This window comes from Pocillopora verrucosa, chromosome 4 (genome assembly GCF_036669915.1).
Source record: "Pocillopora verrucosa isolate sample1 chromosome 4, ASM3666991v2, whole genome shotgun sequence".
NCBI lineage: Eukaryota > Metazoa > Cnidaria > Anthozoa > Scleractinia > Pocilloporidae > Pocillopora > Pocillopora verrucosa.
In genome coordinates, this window is record NC_089315.1 from 26,379,757 (window position 1) to 26,397,187 (window position 17,431).

Sequence of the window (17,431 nt, forward strand, 5' to 3'; positions counted from 1 at the left end):
ATAGAGCCTCCAAAGTGCTTCCGGAAATAGCCTTGCCGCGTGAATTTTTGCTTGTGTGGTGTCATCGGAAAGTGTGGACAGCACCTTCTAAAGTAACCAACGAACTGAGTTTCTTTCACGTGATTTGTCCCATATACTGTATTGAATAATATGTTCAATACAAATAAGAAAATTATCATAGATCAAGGTTCGACAGTATTTCGCGGTTGTTAGGAAAGACTTTGCCGAAACAGTTCTCAATACAATCTCCTCTCAGTTTTATTGTTCCTTCTATTTCAATACTAATACAATTCGTTCCCTCAAAATTATTGCGCTTCATTCTTGCTTATAGCAGACTTGCAGGAAAGTTACTTGTTTATTTGCAGCGAGCGTAAATGGAATAGGATGAGAGACAGAAAAAAAAGAAGAAAATTGAGAGGAAAATGGAAATCAGCTGCCCACAAAAACCAAGCATGAGAAGTCGCCATGCCCGAAGGCATAATTTTTACTAACGTCGCTCCGTTCGGAAAGAGGATTTTAGCTAGGTCTAATCTGGCGTGAAAACTTGCATATATCGCTTCAATCGCTTCAATGTAGTCGTAATACATTCTACTCAAATTTAAGTATTTGCTATTCCTCCCCATTAAAATTAAGGAGAAGGTGATAAATGTCTCAGTATTAGCCAGTGGAAGCTAACAGAACATCAGAATTTCTCATGAAACCTATGCTCAACGCGCATGTGGCGATAATATGGTCTTCGGTGTTGCCATGTCCCTCAACTGAACGTTTTTTTCTTATGGAGGATCTACTACCTTACTAGCATCAAGTTGAATTCCATTTATTTTGTAGTAAGAAAAAAAGACCTACATACTTCACTTTAAGTCAGAAGTTGGAATGGTGTCTATGCAAGCCGGGTGCGTAGGTCGCATTAGAGCTTTTTTTTATTTGTTTAAGTAAAACCCTGTCAACAGGTAGTGTAAAATAAGTGCGACCGCCAATTCGAAAAACTCGGAAAATTCTTGCAAATCGCCAAATTGTCGCCACTGTCCTACCTCGGAGGCTTCCAGATTTTGGCAGAACAAACGCTCGTGTTTTTTTTTAACTATTTAGCTGTCATGATATGCAAGATATGTCTTGACAAAAATTCATTGGGAAGTCTAGAAGTTTGGCGCGCGATGGCATGGTCTGATTCTTTTTCTTTCGAGCCAAACGAATTTGAGCGCCGATTTTATTCAATTGTCTGTGACTTGTATCCTGGTTACAGTTATACTGGCGGCAGTTTGGCGGAAATATGGCTTCAACGAGAAATTCTCCTTCCGCTGCAAGTATTAAAGTCAGCACAAGTAGCGCAAGCGTTAACCAAAACGCAAAATATCATCGAGAAAAAAGGATCAGTTCCTCAGTAGCAATTTGCGCGAGAATTTTTCCACCTCCCTTCAGAGTGAGCTGGCTTGGTGATTGACATATGAATCAATTAGTGCTGTTTTGACGAGACCGCCGCCAAAAATTGGAAAGGGCGAAAATTTTGTGTTCGCGTAAAATTAGAAAATATTAGAATCCGCTAATACGACCCGACCTTGAGCTCTAATGTGTTTGTTAACTACCTATGATTTGAATATTTCAAAATTATATACACAACGAACAAATTATGAGCAAATGATGAATAAACGATGCATGTTGAAACTTCCTGTTAGAATTCTTATCTACAAGCAGCCGCGTAATGTTCTCTATAAACAGCTCTATTAGGCTACAAATGATCATTGCGTTCCGTCTAAACATTATAACAGAAAAAGTCTCCTTCCGCTATATACTCTTCCTTATCTGCTGAAATCAACCTTGTGGGAGGCGATGTACTTTGCGTTGCCAGACCTGCTGAATTGCGTGATTCGACTGTCACGTACACAATGCTACCTTCAAACAATGTGCTCGTGCCATTTAAAGGTAACGTGAAATTTGTGGTGACACCGACATCATGGAAGGAAAGGACGTCTGTTGCGTATGGATGTTTGCCAACTGCAACTCGAAATCCGCTTATTCCTGATTCTTCATCATAGAAGCCAAACCAGTGAGCCCGCAGTGTTCTATTGAAAAGGTGGCAGCTGGAGTGAAGTCCAAAAACGTCATGCGTGCGGTCTGGGCTTACTATTACCGAGCCCTGTAGAAGGAAAACAAACAAAAAACAAACAAAAACGTCAATCACACATTATTAAGAGATCTTTTGGAAACGGGTACTTTAATTTTCTTTTTTTATCAAGCAGTAATTTAAAAAAAAACAACCTCAAAATAACGACCTTTAATGCAACGATGATTACCGCGTTTCTACGGTCGTTTAACGAAAACTTTCTGATTACTAGATCGGGATCAAAAACTACTAAATATTAGTTTATTTATCGTTGCCTAGACATTATTGGTTTCATACCATATTTCCTTACCTTGGTGGGTGGAGTATCATCAACCAGGACCGGTGTGGAAGATACTCTTTCTGTGACAAGTCCAACATTATTTTCGCATCTCACAACAGTGTAGTACCTTCCACCCGCCACTAACGAGAGCCCTGTTGCTACTATGGCCGTTTTAAAACCATTATCTACGAAATCGCCTATTAAGTAAGTACTGTCTCGAATAGCGTAACTGCACGATTTGACCCCACTTTCCACATCCTGGAAGAAGGTGACGTTTGAGATCAGAGAACAGTTTGGTACACATGATATGACATCGGTGGCTGGCAGCACTTCGCCAACAGACGGCGGAGTGAAGTCCACTTTTATTTCGTCCGATGTTGCCAACGTAAAGAGCCCTGCGTGATTCTGTACTCGCACTGTGATGTAATAGGTCTCTTGGTGTCTTGTTTTACAGTCATTGCAAGTGATTTCTGTTGTATTGTAGGCTATTTTAGTAATGGATTTCACCTGGCAGCCATTGGGAACTGTTCCCACGCAGAATGCTGTTTTCGATATGCCACTCTCGAAATCAAATGATTTCCAAGAGGCATGAAGTTTCGCCTCGGGTCCAAGCCACAAACTAGAACCACGCGTGAGCTTCAATGATGAAAAAATATCATTAGATGGAACATTCACGAATCAAGACTAAAAAGTATGTTAAATATTTGAATTGGGTAGCCAAACATTTTGATTTGAATTGGTGGACAGGAAATATTTCTCTTGAAATTACAGAGAATAGTACCATTAAAAATGATTTCCAGGAGGTTGAGGGTAACACGTATGAAGCAATGAAGCAACCATTGCTCCAAGCTACTATGCTATCCACAAATAAGGTATTCATAACGCTACAGCAGGGATATTTACTGAATTACAGACTAAGCGGACTTCTCATAGTACATAGACCATCCCATAGTTACTCCTATAAATAATCACATGCTCTATACCTCTGTTAACTCAGGTGGTGAAGTGTCAACGAGAAAGCCATCAGACCATCCATGCGACGTCATTCCAGCACCATTCGTGGCCTCCACTGTAATGTAATACCTTACTCCGTGTGCGAGGGTAAGATTCCCGGCCATCACTGAAGTCATCATGCCGACATCCGTAAAATGTATGACGTCATCATTATCAGGGCTGGTTCCAAGGCCCCAGCGATAACTTGCTATGCCACTCTCGTGATCGCGGAATGGTTCCCATAATGCCGCTACTGCTGTCGTGGAGAATTGAAACTGAACATCAAAGAGGAGAGATAATCCATCGTGAACTACACCAGCATTTGGTGCGGTAGCGTCAACAACAACACCATCCGACGATGAGGTGCTACTAAAGCCATCACCGTTTGTACAGGTTACTTGACTGGTGTAGCGAGCGCCAGGAATAAGACTGAGATTTTCTTCAGTGAGGTTTCCACTGCTTTCCACGACTTTCTGCGCGACAATTGAGTCATTCCCAAAAGAGGAGCTGTTATGTGAGACGGATTGCTCGATCAATACCCACGTGCAGCCAGCAACACCTGATTCTTCATCTTCAAATTCGTCCCACTGAAACGACAGGGTATTGGTCGAATCTATAAAGTCGACATCTTGGCCAATCCCATCTATTACAACGCCCAATGAAGGCGGTGTCATATCAAATATCAGTTTTTCTGAAGACATAACAGACGTTAAACCGGCTCTGTTTACAACAGACACAGTCACATAATATGTAGCGCGGATTTGAGGCATAAATGGGCCAATCCTACCCGAAGTAGACAAACCTGCAGGTATTGTTTCAGCCACACAAGTGAGGGGTATTGTTCCCAAACAGTACGCACTGCTTTTTATACCGCTTTCATCGTCTTTAGCTTTATTCCAAGAAACATCTATCTCAACGCTTTTTTGTTCGTTGTCCGTGACTCTGTGGTTGGTGATGACCTCTCTCATCAGGGGGGGAGTGTAGTCAACAGTAAAGCCATTAGACGAGCTTACACTGCTGAGTCCTTTAGAAGAAGTGGCTTTTATGGTATTGTAATACTTCTTACCTAAAGTTAAGACTTCAAGACCTGGTACGATGCCTTCCAAGTCTTTCTGAACTCTTGTCCTCAGCCCAATGCTGGTGAAACGCAAAATGTCATCCTCACCTGGAGCTGCTCCTATACCCCACGCATAGTCAACGACTGGATCCACCATATCGTCCATAAAAGGATCCCAGTTGGCACCAACATTCTTTACACTGGTCAGATAGTCGACGTCAACACCTTCTATAAGTCCATCTCTAACAACATTCGGTATGGGCCAGATAGACTTTACTCGAAAACCATTGGATCGAACAGTTCTATTCATTCTCGCGTTATTCCAACATGTGAGTACATTGTAGTAGGTTGCTTCTTTGAGGAGATTAAGATCAGCGTATTTCTGAGAATTCGAATGGGCATTTCTTTTCCCATAGGTTGAGTTATTTGTAACATCAACTTGAAGGATTTTTCCCTTCTCTCCACTCTCAATAATCCACATACATGATTGCACGCCACTTTCGGCATCTTCTACGCCAAACCAAGTCATAGAGACGTTCCACTCCTCAAGTACAATGTTATAGTCCACTCCTAATGCATCGTTTCCGTCAACGACATTACCCATCAGTGGCGGGCTTGTATCCAAAAGCATTCCATCAGAGCTGCGTGTCACAGAAATACCAGCTCCGTTGGTAACGTGTACCGTTACATACACTCTCTCCCCCGCATAAGCACGACAGGTCGGACAGGTAATTGACATGTTGGCTCCAATATTTGTCATTGCTTTTATTTGACAACCGCGAGGCTTGGTTCCTAGACAATATTTGCTGTTTACTATGCCACTTTCTGGATCTCTTATGTTCTTCCATTGGGCCTCAATGGCCATCTTTGGTGAAAAGTAATCGATGTCATCCCCACTTGGGCCATCGTGAACGACACTGTCAGCAGCTAATGGTGGAGTTGTGTCTATGACGAGTCCAAGCGAAGAAATTGTTGTACTTAAACCCGCTAGATTTGTTGCTATAACTGTCATGTAATAGACGTTTGCATGGGAAAGGCCGAGGTCGTTTTTGGTTACCTGCGTTGCCAGATGCACGTTCGCAAAGCTGACGATATCGTCTTGGTAAGGCCGAGTACCAATGGCAAAACGATAATTCTGGACAGCGCTCTCGTATTCGGCAAATGGAGACCATGTGGCAACAATGGATTCTGTGTCCGACTGATATTGGAATGACGGATTGCGTGATACCCCGGCTATAACAGGACCTGTCTGAATAGGTGGCGTGTTATCGATGGTAAAAATGACAGTTGTCAAAGCTCCGAGACCTGCATTGTTCATACAAACTACACTGACATTGTAACTTTCACCGTGAAGAAGACCTGTCAAAGACAGAGAAACATTACCCGAGGATGCATTGCTCTTCTCAAGAAATAAAAGTTGTTCCGCTTTGTCCCTGACGGAGATGTTGCAGATTTTTATGCCACTTTCTATATCTTTAAACTCGCCCCACGAAATGGCGATGCTGCTGTTGCTAACAAACATTTTTCTTCCATTTTGACGTGATGATTGTCCAACTTTGACTTCTCCTGGATTCGGTGGTGTGCCATCAAAGACCATTGCATCCGAACATGATCGCGAGACGAGACCAGCTCGGTTTCGAGACGTTACAGTTACGTAATATTTTACTCCGGGCGTAAATATTAGGCTCGTCATCGTAGTGTTGGCGTAGTTGGACCGGCCAATGTTAATGAATGTTTGAACTTGAGTTCCACATCTACTCGTACCTATGGCCCACTTGTAGTACCAAAGTTCACTTTCGGGCTCGGAGAAGCTCTTCCAGTAAACTGCGATGTTAGGTTCAGAAGCCGAGTAGAAAGTATTGTCTTGTTCGTTATACCTCCATTCAACCTGTGACTCGAAGCCTGGAAGAATTGTACTCGGTATTGGTGGAGTCCTATCTGGAATGACACCATCCGAAACCAATTCCCTGACAGAGCCAGCCTGATTTGTCACTTTTAAATGCACATAGTATTTTGTTCCACTGAGTAAAGTAAGGACTCTCTGACTTCTGACATGTGTCGAAAGACCAACATTTGTGTAGTCTTGAACACTGGTTTTGTCGCTTATGCTTGTACCGATACTCCATTCAAATTTTTCTATACCACTCTCTAAGTCCCAGATCCCTTCCCAGTTAGCGGCTATTTCTGACAGAGACGGCTGATACTTTAGATCTGGTTCAATGACTCCATCGTGCACAATACCTTCGCTTGGAGGACTAATATCGATAAGCACTCCGTCAGAGCTCATGCAGTCGCGTAGTCCAGCATTGTTCACAGCACAAATAATGAAGTAATAGACATCATCAGCTAGGGAAAGACCGTGGACGGTAGCTGAGTTATTTAATCCTGCGCTCTGAAACGGAGACACACCTACAGTACTTCCACGATTTCTGCTTACTGCATACTCATAATACTGGATTCCAGACTCGCGATCCTCAAAACCATCCCATTCTGCTGACAATGCTGTGGTATTTTCTTGACGGTCGATGTCTGAACCTGAACTTCCGTCACGCACTTGCGCAGCTCGTAAGTTCGGAGGAGTCCCGTCGGCGATGAAGCCATCCGAAGACACTTCGGAGCTTATCAATCCAGCTCTGTTTTCAGCTTTGATTTTGACACAATACTTTTGACCATTTGCCAGTGTGATGTTAGTTAGCATAAATGAAGTAGCCTCTGGAGGTTCAACTCTTAGGAAAGTATTTCCCGTTACATGATAGTTACCAGGGACACAGCTACCGACAGCAAAATAGTACTGCTTGACTTCAGTGTGAGGTTCTGGGAACTTTGTCCAGGAACCGTAAACATGCCCCACGTCTGCTTGATATTCGATATCTACATCAAGTTTTGGCCCATCGTAAACGATTCCTTGGAACGGAGGTGTAGCATCAGGAATGACAATGACTGAATGAGCATCTTTATACAATAAAGCATTATTGTATGCCCTTATGATGACTTGATATGCCTTTCCTTCGGACAGTGCAAGATTGTTAAATGTTGCAGAAGTTGGCAGACTAGATCCTGACACTATTTTGAAGTCTGAGTTTGATAGCGACGTGCCCAAGGGCATAATAGCCCAGTCGTAGCGCTTGAGACCGCTGTGGGCATCAGAAAAACCAACCCAGTCAACTGATATGGACGATACACTTGGCACGTATACACATTGTGTTCCGTTAATGAAGTCATCCTCACCGGTTACTTTGACTTGACCAGTGAACACAGGATGAGTCGTATCCACGGTAACACCATCAGTAGTGACGTCAGTGGTTAGACCAACTGCGTCGATTGCTCTAACAGTCACGAAATACTTCGCGTTGTTTCCTAACATCAGTTTGGTATGTGTGATGTTTGTCGCATTTCCTACTGACGTCCAAGAAACAACAACGCGTCCACTGCTATCTGTTATTCTGTATTTGTACTCTACGATTCCGCTACCTTTGTTCCCGTCTGCGAAACTCTTCCAGTGTGCTGCAATCAAGGTATTGTCTGATTGGTAGTCTACATCACTTATGTGGCCATCACTAACAACACCAGCTTGTGGAGCATCATGGTCTATTAGCACGCAGTCTGATTTGACTTGAGTGTACAGACCAGCTTTGTTATAGCCTCTGACGACCGCGCAGTAGCTTTCCTTAGAAACAAGATTCAGGTTTGTTGCAGTTGAGGAGAGGTTCAGAGCTGCGGACTGGAATGACGTGATTAAACCAGCACCTAGCCGCTGTATTGCCAATGTATAAAGTGAGATAGGGGAATGAGGATCTGTAAAAAGGTCCCAGTTTGCGGTAAAAGCGGTTGTCCATTTGGCGTACTTGAGATCTATTCTTAGTTGATTGCCATCATAGATCCTGCCCGCTATGGGTGGGGAAGTGTCAATGATGACTCCATCGCTAGTGAGGTCGGAAAACAAGCCCGCTCTTGTGAACGCGCGAACGACGAATGTCACCTTTGAGCCATCTGTAACGCTACTGAAGGTCTTGCTTGCACTGGTGTTTAAATTTGCGTTGGTAAATGACTTAAGCTCAGTTGTCTGATTGTTGTTAAAAGGAGTTAGGAGAACTTTCCACTCATACTTGGCAACACCATGTCTTGTTTGGAATCCTCCCCAATTTACCTGCAAGAACTTGGAGGCTTGGTAGCTTAGGTCAGCTCCGGGACCATCGTGGATCCACCCAACTTTAGGCATCGATGTGTCAATTGTGATCTCACCGCTGCAGATAAGCTGTGGAATGTTATTTCTTAAATCAGAAGCTTGTATTGAAACTTTGTATTTGCTGTTATCTTGAAGATTTAATCCTGACAGCGCTTGTTGGACATTGTTATTAGAAAACGTCCCAGTCACACTAGACGCGTTGTTGCAAGCAGAGGATGCTGGTAAAAGAAACCATTGAAGTGTCAATGCGCCACATGAGACGGAAAATCCTGTCATCTGAAGGTAAAGTTTATCTGTATAGTACTGAGAGTGAATGACTGACTGAAATGTTTGGTCCCTAAGTTGTGCTGTGCCGGTTGTTAAGGCGATACTATCTATCTCAGCACCAGGGCATGTTCCAAGACTTCCGTCGCACCTGCGGAGAATTTTACCACTGAAGAATCATTTAACAGGAAAAGATGTGTTTCAGGAACGAATGTTGTTAAAAGCTAAAGATTTTGAGAATCTCCGCCCTGATTCAATGCAAGGATTTTTTTCCTTAAAGCTATAATTGGAAAAAAAAAGACAACAGTAAGAATTAAAAAGAAACTTAATTAATGCTCATCTTTGACTGTTTAATGCTCTTTGAGAGTACTTTGCTTGATTCTTTCTCATTTTCTTCAAGGATTAGCTTCCTTAACATGAATTCATGGAACTACCTTAGCGAGAACTCTTGCTTTTTGTTTTTTTTTCCTCCTTCTTACATCTCGCACCCACAAACCATTTTTTACCGTTCAGTTCCAGTTCGTCTTTGAGTTTACTCGTTGTTCATCCGTAGGATGTAGGGTGAAAAAACAGGCAGCAATTTAACTTAACTTAGTGAAAGTCGATTCTCTCTCGAAAAAAAAAACGGATTTTCAACCAAACAAAGTATGCTGAGATTTTTTTTACATCAAATTGAGTTTATCTAGGTTAGTCAATAAAGTTTTGGGGAATTAGTAATATAGCCGGAAATGCTGGAAATTTTCGTAACAAATTAACTGTGGCTTAGCGTGGCGTCTGATAGGTGAGGAGATTGGCTTGCATATCAAACGAGTAAGGTTCTTCTGTTAAAAAATCAAGAAAAAAAAAAGGATTTCGAGAAGCTAAACTCGCTCTTCCATCATGAATGTCGTAAGATTATGTCATCGCTCACCGTTCATGCCCATCACAAGCGTCTAAAGCTGGGCGGCAAATTGCTCCACTTGGCCTCATGATCGCGCGGCAAGATCCGTCACCAACACACTGAGAGGTTTGGATACAGCTTGTGGCGGAATAAGAAGCTTGGCAAGAGTAACCTTGTCCAATGCACCTAATAAGGCAATAAAACGAGAGCCCCTCTCTTAGTCAAGTGTTCCTATCCATCCCTAACTGTATCGCATTGGTTCTTTACATCTTCGGTAGTTGATACTCAAGGGTGTTGGTTGATGTTGGGGGGTGGCAGGTAATACATTACAAGAAAAAAATGATAATTAATTACTATTGCATACATAAATAAACTTTAAAAAGTGCTTTTCTCCCCAATACTAATTAAAAGATAGAGAAATGGAAAGCATATCGACAAAGTCACGGGTTTATTTTGTCAGTAAAAGGAATATCATTTTCAGTTCCGTCTTGCAATTTGGAATGGCCTCTTACCCTTTGCCTCCATGAAAATGTAATGAGAAAAGACCTCGTAGATATTTGGAAGGTTATGATTGTGATTTCTAGTTCGGCTTTCACTGATTGTTTAAAGAGAGCAATTTTTTTCGTCAGTTAACGGGCGTTACTCTTTAACCTTTTAACTCCCGGAAGTGATTAACATGTAACTTCCCCCTATCCATAGCCATACATTATCCAGCATGCAGGTAATGAGAATACTCAAGCTTATCAGGTAGAAGTTGTTATCTCGATCTTACTCCAAATTCTTGTAACTAATTTACAAGGGGATGTGTAGCAGCCAGAAGGGAGAATTAACAATGAGATCTTGTGAGGTAAAGGGTTAACGATACTAACTTGCCAAGGTTACACGTGTCTTGTTTTGTGCAATTGTTGCCATCATCACAAGAGACCGCAGGGCGATTACTCCAAGCACTATTGGCACGAGCTACTGTGTCGTATAAGTCACACCACTGACACTGATTTGATGGATTCACTGCCTGGTGACTATGGTCCTGGCCTGCAGCACGAGTAAAAAAGTTATCAGATAATTTCATTTGCTCAAAAGACTGACAATGAAAACGAGATACCAGCCGCCAAGTGACATTGTACGTTTATTATTGAGATAAGATTGCGATAAATCTGGAAGCTAGCAACTGATTCCAAAGGATAGCCATCAAGGATTGATGCACCATATTTTGTATTGGTATGTTACTCGTAGCGAGTATCGATTGCGAGAGAATGAGTATAACATGGAGCAATAAGACTCACCTGCTATCTTACACATGCACTTGCTGTTCGCAAAACCAAATCCAGTTTTCATACTGCAACTGTTTCCATTACAGTACTGACAAACCGGGTTGCAGTTGAAAGGTGTGGCCGTGCACTGGCCGCTTTGACACGTGTCTGCACGTGTGCATGGATTACCATCATCACATGCTTCGCTGTCCCGATTAGACCACGTACTGGTACTACTGCTAGGGTTACACGACTGAAAGAAACAACAGCGAGGAAATTCAAGCGAAGAAATGACCCTCGTACATGAGCGTCAATTAAAGAAACACTTAAATCTTCTTAAAGATTCCTTTAGACAAACGAGGAACCTCTTTCTTGACATTTGACTTCGTAGCTCACTTGGAAGAAAGGCTCCTTAAAGGATACGGCAGACCTTCGAGGGACGCTTTGTTAATTTTTCTTTTCATGTCAAACTAAACACTATTTTTTTCCCAGAAAAATTTTGGTAAAATATGGAAGCTCGCGCTATTTATTTGCACAAACGTATTTTCGAACTGAATTCTTTAGCCCGCTAAAGCGTGAATAGCCAATCATACCATGTCAATATAGAGACTCCCTAAGGGTTTCTTACGGCAGAACAGCCTGGTCGCGTAAACATCTCCTGATTTCGGTTGTACGCGGAGATCTTTGCTAATTGTTTGCGTTTAACTAGAATGTGAATGGCGAATGATAAAAGAGAAAAGCCCCTAAGTGAAAGTTGAAAAAGAAGCCTGGCTGTCAGCACAAGAGTTAAGAAACTCGATGCAGAATGGCGAAAGAATCTCACCGAAACGGTTGAAGACTCGTGAATTAGGCAATCTAGGCTGCTCGCACTCGATCAGCAACCATAAGGTTTGCCGCGGCGTGCCTGAGCTTCTTTTCACTTGAAAAAAAAAATAAAAAAAGGGTTGAAATCAAAATTGCTGTTCAGCAGAATTGAAATCACGAAAAGTATGTTTTTGCAGAAAGTCTTCTGAGAATCTGCAGGGTGCTTCTGTGTCTTTATCGGGGGTAGGCATGAGTGTTGACATAACTCCTTTGATAGTGGTCACTCAAAGGCGTGAATTGTTGGGAAAACTTTGAAAGCAAAAGTAGTCCTACTTGAATTTTACGCGAATGTGCCTTCTTTGAACTAATTAAAACGGACTGCCTCTCGAATTTGGTCCGAAGACTAACCTGAAAAACTACACGGGAGAATTCCGTAATTGCTTGGCCTCCGACTCAATGCGTATCGTAAAAAATTTTGACCAGCAAACTTGACAGATAAATTACAAAGGAACTTAAGAATATCGAAAAATCCCCCACCCGATTTTGAAGACTAACCATCAGGACTGAAATTGGGCAGAAGTTTCATCTGTGCGGTCAGAATTGATATGCAACTAATTCGCTCCAAGAAATATCGTCTGTTTCGAATTGTTGTGCTCCATTAGTTTTACGACTAGTTCAAACTAAGACGAATAATTCTTGCCAAATGGTAACATTTTCATTGATATATAGTTCATGGTGCTTATACTTCAAATAGCGCGTTTTTTGTTTTTGTTTTTTTTTTTCGTGTGTGAAGGACACCCACGAAAGTCTATTGTATCCTTACTAATTGTGGGACAGACAAGTTCGAGTCCCTTCCAAGCCTTATTTTTTCACATTTTCTCTCTCAAATTTCTTTTATTGCGGCTTACCCTTGCGGATCATTCTTTTTTTTTCAGTAATATTCACTGGTCAAAATATTATTTATTTCAATTGATCGTAAACAAACAAACAAACAAAAGTCTTAGTCTGAACGGTGGCGTACCTGACAAGGATTTCCTGGCTTGGAGTGGTTCGTTGCGTAACATGTTCTTTGGCCCCCCTGTTGTATTATGCAATATCCAGGCTCGATTGGACAGCCGCTGCCGTCATGTGTTTCACAGGACAGGCAGTTGTAAGGCGTTCCCACGCACGTGCCACTTAAACAGCGGTCGTCCTTTGTCTTCAGATTGGCGTCGTTGCACTTAAGGTTATTGTTGTTCTTCCATCTATCATTTTGGTTACTGTCACATTCCTAATAAGATCGAGAGTAGCATGAATAAAACAAGAATCATTTGTGTACATTTCATCATTTAAACGACTCGTAATAATCCTGATTATAGTTACAAAGAGTTTCTAAAGGTGACGTTTCGAGCGTTAACCCTTCGTCAAAGTGAAGGGCTAACGCTCGAAACGCCAGCTTTATAAACTCTTTATGATGGCCAATTTACATTATAAACCCAGTGGGTAAAACCAAATTATATTATAATACTGACACAGCCCGCAGTTTCTCTAGAAACCTTATATAGTCATTGATTACAATAAGAATTATTTTCAGAATTTTTTTTTTTTTTATGAAAGATTTAAATGTTTTGACTACTCCAGTTGAGAGCTCAATGGCATATTCGTATGTCATTTTTTGTTTGTGAAAAATAGCATTTTGATAGTTTCATTTAATAAAATTACAACTTGAAACTCAAACCAACCTTCGATGTGACTCTGATTGTTAAAATTTGCCTTCCTCTATTCGCCCTTTTAGACATAGTCAATAATATTATCCCTTCATTTGGTCTCTACAAGACGATTCAGTTTTTTTACATATTTTTCCCTTCTTCACAGAGGGCTTTATTGTTATTCCTACGGGAAGTTCAACATTAATTTTATGAAAGATACAAGGATGCCAACCATATTACCTGGCATTGATGACCTGGTCGAAGTACACCGTGATTGAAACACTGCCGTGTACCTCCTTCGTTAATTACGCAGTATCCTGGTTTCACGCGACACGCGTCATTGTGGCACTCCTCACACTGGAGGCACGAGAAAGGCGTGCCTGAGCAAACACCATTAGAACAGTGATCGTTTTTAGTGCATGCTATGCCGTCGGAACATGACAAAGCATCGTTGTTTGTCCAGGCGGACTTATTGTTGTTGTTACAATCCTATCCAACGACAAAACACGATTCAACAACATTAGTCAGTTGGATCACGAAGATGTTGGTCACCTTTGTTTAGCGGGCTAGCAAAACACCGAGGAGTTCATCAGCAAGATAAACAGGGTAATACTTCCCCACGAATAGTTTCATTAAGAATAGGCATTTTCGGGAGTTATTAATGAAACTTTATTCTTTACTATGTAAACTCTGACATTCCTGGCCTGTGTAGACCTTTTAGTGAAAAAACGGAAATTTAATCTACCCTTATAACATTTAATAAGATGTTATCCTACGTTTATAAACTGCATTTCTCTCCCTCTATCCGATTAACAATGCGTATTGTGATTACGATCAATGGCTCTTCTTCTAAATAAAATTAATAATAATCAATATGATTGGGTATTACTAATATACATGAAAAATACGCATCAAGTGCAAAATAATATTTATTCAAATCTGAACAAAACAACCGCGTAGGATCAAAGCAATAATATACAATGATATTTTCACATCTTTTAGGCGCAAGAACGTTCAGAGTCCGAAAGTTCAAGGAATTGTTCAGTCAGTGCGCGAATCACTTTCGATGAAACGGAATCGTCGTTTGCGAGGTTTAACCATGTTTGTTTTTAATTTCGGCGTAGAATCGCTCGAGCAAAGTGTTGGCTGGGTCAACACGTAATTTTCGATTTCCTTGACAATTCCATTCTCTAAACACCACTTTTCCCAAACCGACAACCAAAAAGCAGTACTTTTTACATCGTTTTCGTTGTTAGAGCTGTCTTTCAGGTGCTGTGTTGTGGTTGCAGTGGCGAAAGAAAACCTACTTAGAACGCGGGCCATTGTTTCGCTCGCAAATTTTTAGCATATCCAAATGTTGCGACATCCAAGGCTCGTAATTGATTGGCTATCTGTGAATTTCTTTGTTTATTGACCAATCAGAATATCCGGCTTGTTACTCATTTGCACTGAATTAACCCTCTTCTGCATCGAATTACCTGAAAACTGCATTTATCTTAACCAGACAGAACTGAGTAATTTTGCATCTATCTTAATAATACAGTCATAGAAATATTACCTGACACTGATTGTTAGGGTTCACTGTACTATACGCGTGACAGTGATTGTTGATCTCACACTGCCTCAAGTCACATTGTGTACCCAGCTTGGTGTAGCAAGATTTGCATTTGCATGTGTAACTGCCATATGTGTTGGTGCAGTTATGTTGGCATGGACTGCTGAAGCACTCATCAACGTCTGTTGAATGACAATAAAAAGGAAATGTAAAGATCTTCAACAATGAGCGAAAATTTGTAAGCTACTTATATTTTGTAAAGAAATAGTAATGATAGTAATGATGATCAAACAATCAAATTGCTGAACATTACAACTTCCTATCACACTCGATATTAAAATTGTCAAAAGTGCTGCTTGATTTTCAATCATTTAAAAAAACCGATTTTCATTTTATGAATTAAAAATGCGTTATTCAAGATGAGGTCAAGATGGCTGGATATCAGTCGAGGTCTCTTCTTCTTGCGTTTTTATGGACTGAGGCTAACTTGAGTTACATTAAGACGCAAAAAAGAAAGTAAGACTGATATCTAGCCATCTTGACAGGACAATCGTGATCAGTAATGGAGTTATTTCGCCTGAATGAGAACCAAGAATGACTTGTTTATTTTCGAGCGCTGGGAAAGAAAGCCAACTTTGACGGCGTGTGCTTGTTTTTTTTGTACTCGACGCATGAAAAAAAAAAAAATAATGATTTGATAACTTCATTCTTCATTGGTCGCGAATTCAACTACCTTGGCTGGAGGCCGAATGTTTATCAGTCCTGGTAGATACCTCGTATTCCTTAGATTTTCCCAGTTTAAACAGTTGGGATCGCTGAACAGTCTTTTCTTCGAGTTTACTGGATAATTTATTAAAATCCAAAACATTTCTTGAAATTTTCTTGAGGCACATCACAGTAAGAATATACCCTTTAAAATAAGAGTAACGTTCTTAAACAAACAGGATATACGATTTTCGTCCTTCCAAAATAAAAGGATCCCTATACGATATTTTGAACCAAGTTTTGAAACAGGAAAAATACTATACGGCCGAACAAGTATAAGAAAAATCGATTTAATAAGATAAATAAATACGCGTTTTAGAAGCAGTTGCACACGATAAAGGATCGATTATGCGTTGGGTAGCAGAACATTTCAACGTCTCGCAAATCTTGAGTTTGAATGGTGTAAACTGACTTTTTCAAGATGCTCACACCGAGACATTGGTCCATTTCGCAGCCTGAATACGCCACTTTTTTTTAGGAAGGAGACTCACCTCTCGCGCAACATATTCCTTCGTATCCCAATCGGCAACTACATCCACCACTATTCGGGGTGCCACCGTTTTGGCAGTTACCCCTGTTACACGGTTGGTCCTCTTCCAAATGATATGTACATTGTCCACCGCACTGCGCGGAAGAAGTTATCTGTCGCGAGCGAGTCTCTGTGCCACTCGTTCCACAATGATGGGAGCAAGAACTCCAAACACTCCAGCTTCCAACCTGACAGTTTACTGGATTGCACACCGGTGGGCTTCGTCTTCTTCGTCTTCGTCTCCCCCACCAAGAGAATATCGGATTGATCCCAATACACAACAGCAGAAAGCAAATTGTCAAAATGCTGATTTTCATATCGCGTTTCTGTCAGTTGGTTTCTTAGTAATTTCTTTATAGTTAGACCTTATCAGATCGTCTTAATTTTTTTTTCTTAGCCTAAGAGCTGCTCCCTCGAAAGTAAATACTTCCGCTACTAAGGGAAGAAAACTTCCAACTGTTGTTGATGTAATTTTTTCCTAAAGCAGTATTATGCTAATTTTCAATAGCGCTAGAGGGCATTGCTGCTTGAATGTAGTTAAGATACTTTTTTCGGGAAAGTGCATGGTGAGACGCAAAATTTCTCAGAATTTTCGTGATGTTTTGGCAGTCTCTTTGCTAGTGAGACGTTTGTGATGTTTTGGTAGTCTCTTTGCTGATGAGACGTTTGTTATCCTTCAGTGAATTCTTAATAGTGTTATCAAAATACCCCCTGCCTGGCTGTGCTTTTACCTTTTATTAGGCCGCTCGTCTAAACATGCACAAACTGAATTAACGACATATTCGAGGCTCGAAGCAGTGCTTTACGACTTCTAATTAGGGAATAACCAAACTTTATTGAAGGAAGAACAAACAACTTTATCCAGGTTGGACTACTTGTACTAATATATTCATTACTTGTACTAATATATTCATTGCTATTTATATTTTAACTTCATTCAAATGTATTATGCTCAATTAGCGGTGCATGACTTGTGGTCTCAAAGTAAATCGCACATTATTCTTTGTGGGAGGAGACATCTCGATTATTTAGTGATTTACTCTGTGTCGCTCGATTAGCAATACATAATAAATAGCATA

The 17,431-nt window shown here is 41.0% G+C and overlaps 1 protein-coding gene across 1 annotated transcript; it reads right to left on the reverse strand.

Moving 5' to 3' along the window:
* Positions 1–233: 233 nt before the first annotated feature.
* Positions 234–17,022, reverse strand: LOC131779290 (uncharacterized). Its single transcript, XM_059095820.2, has 10 exons — positions 16,315–17,022; positions 15,062–15,240; positions 13,744–13,992; positions 12,837–13,085; positions 11,045–11,264; positions 10,631–10,793; positions 9,792–9,947; positions 3,365–9,032; positions 2,412–3,017; positions 234–2,134 (listed from the first exon to the last, which is right to left on the reverse strand). The coding sequence occupies exons 1-10, from the start codon at positions 16,667–16,669 to the stop codon at positions 1,751–1,753; spliced, it is 8,229 nt and encodes a 2,742-aa protein (XP_058951803.2). The 5' UTR covers positions 16,670–17,022; the 3' UTR covers positions 234–1,750.
* Between the last annotated feature and the right edge of the window lie 409 nt (positions 17,023–17,431).

What these genes read in the sequence shown, in the direction of transcription:
- LOC131779290 (XM_059095820.2), bottom strand. Translation starts at nt 16,669, where the DNA reads ATGAAAATCAGCATTTTGACAATTTGCTTTCTGCTGTTGTGTATTGGG. An exon ending in ACCCTAACAATCAGTGTCAG is followed by an intron (nt 13,993 to 15,061) that starts GTAATATTTCTA and finishes GTCGTTGGATAG; the next exon opens with GATTGTAACAACAACAATAA. An exon ending in ATGATACTCCACCCACCAAG is followed by an intron (nt 2,135 to 2,411) that starts GTAAGGAAATAT and finishes TTCCTTCTACAG; the next exon opens with GGCTCGGTAATAGTAAGCCC.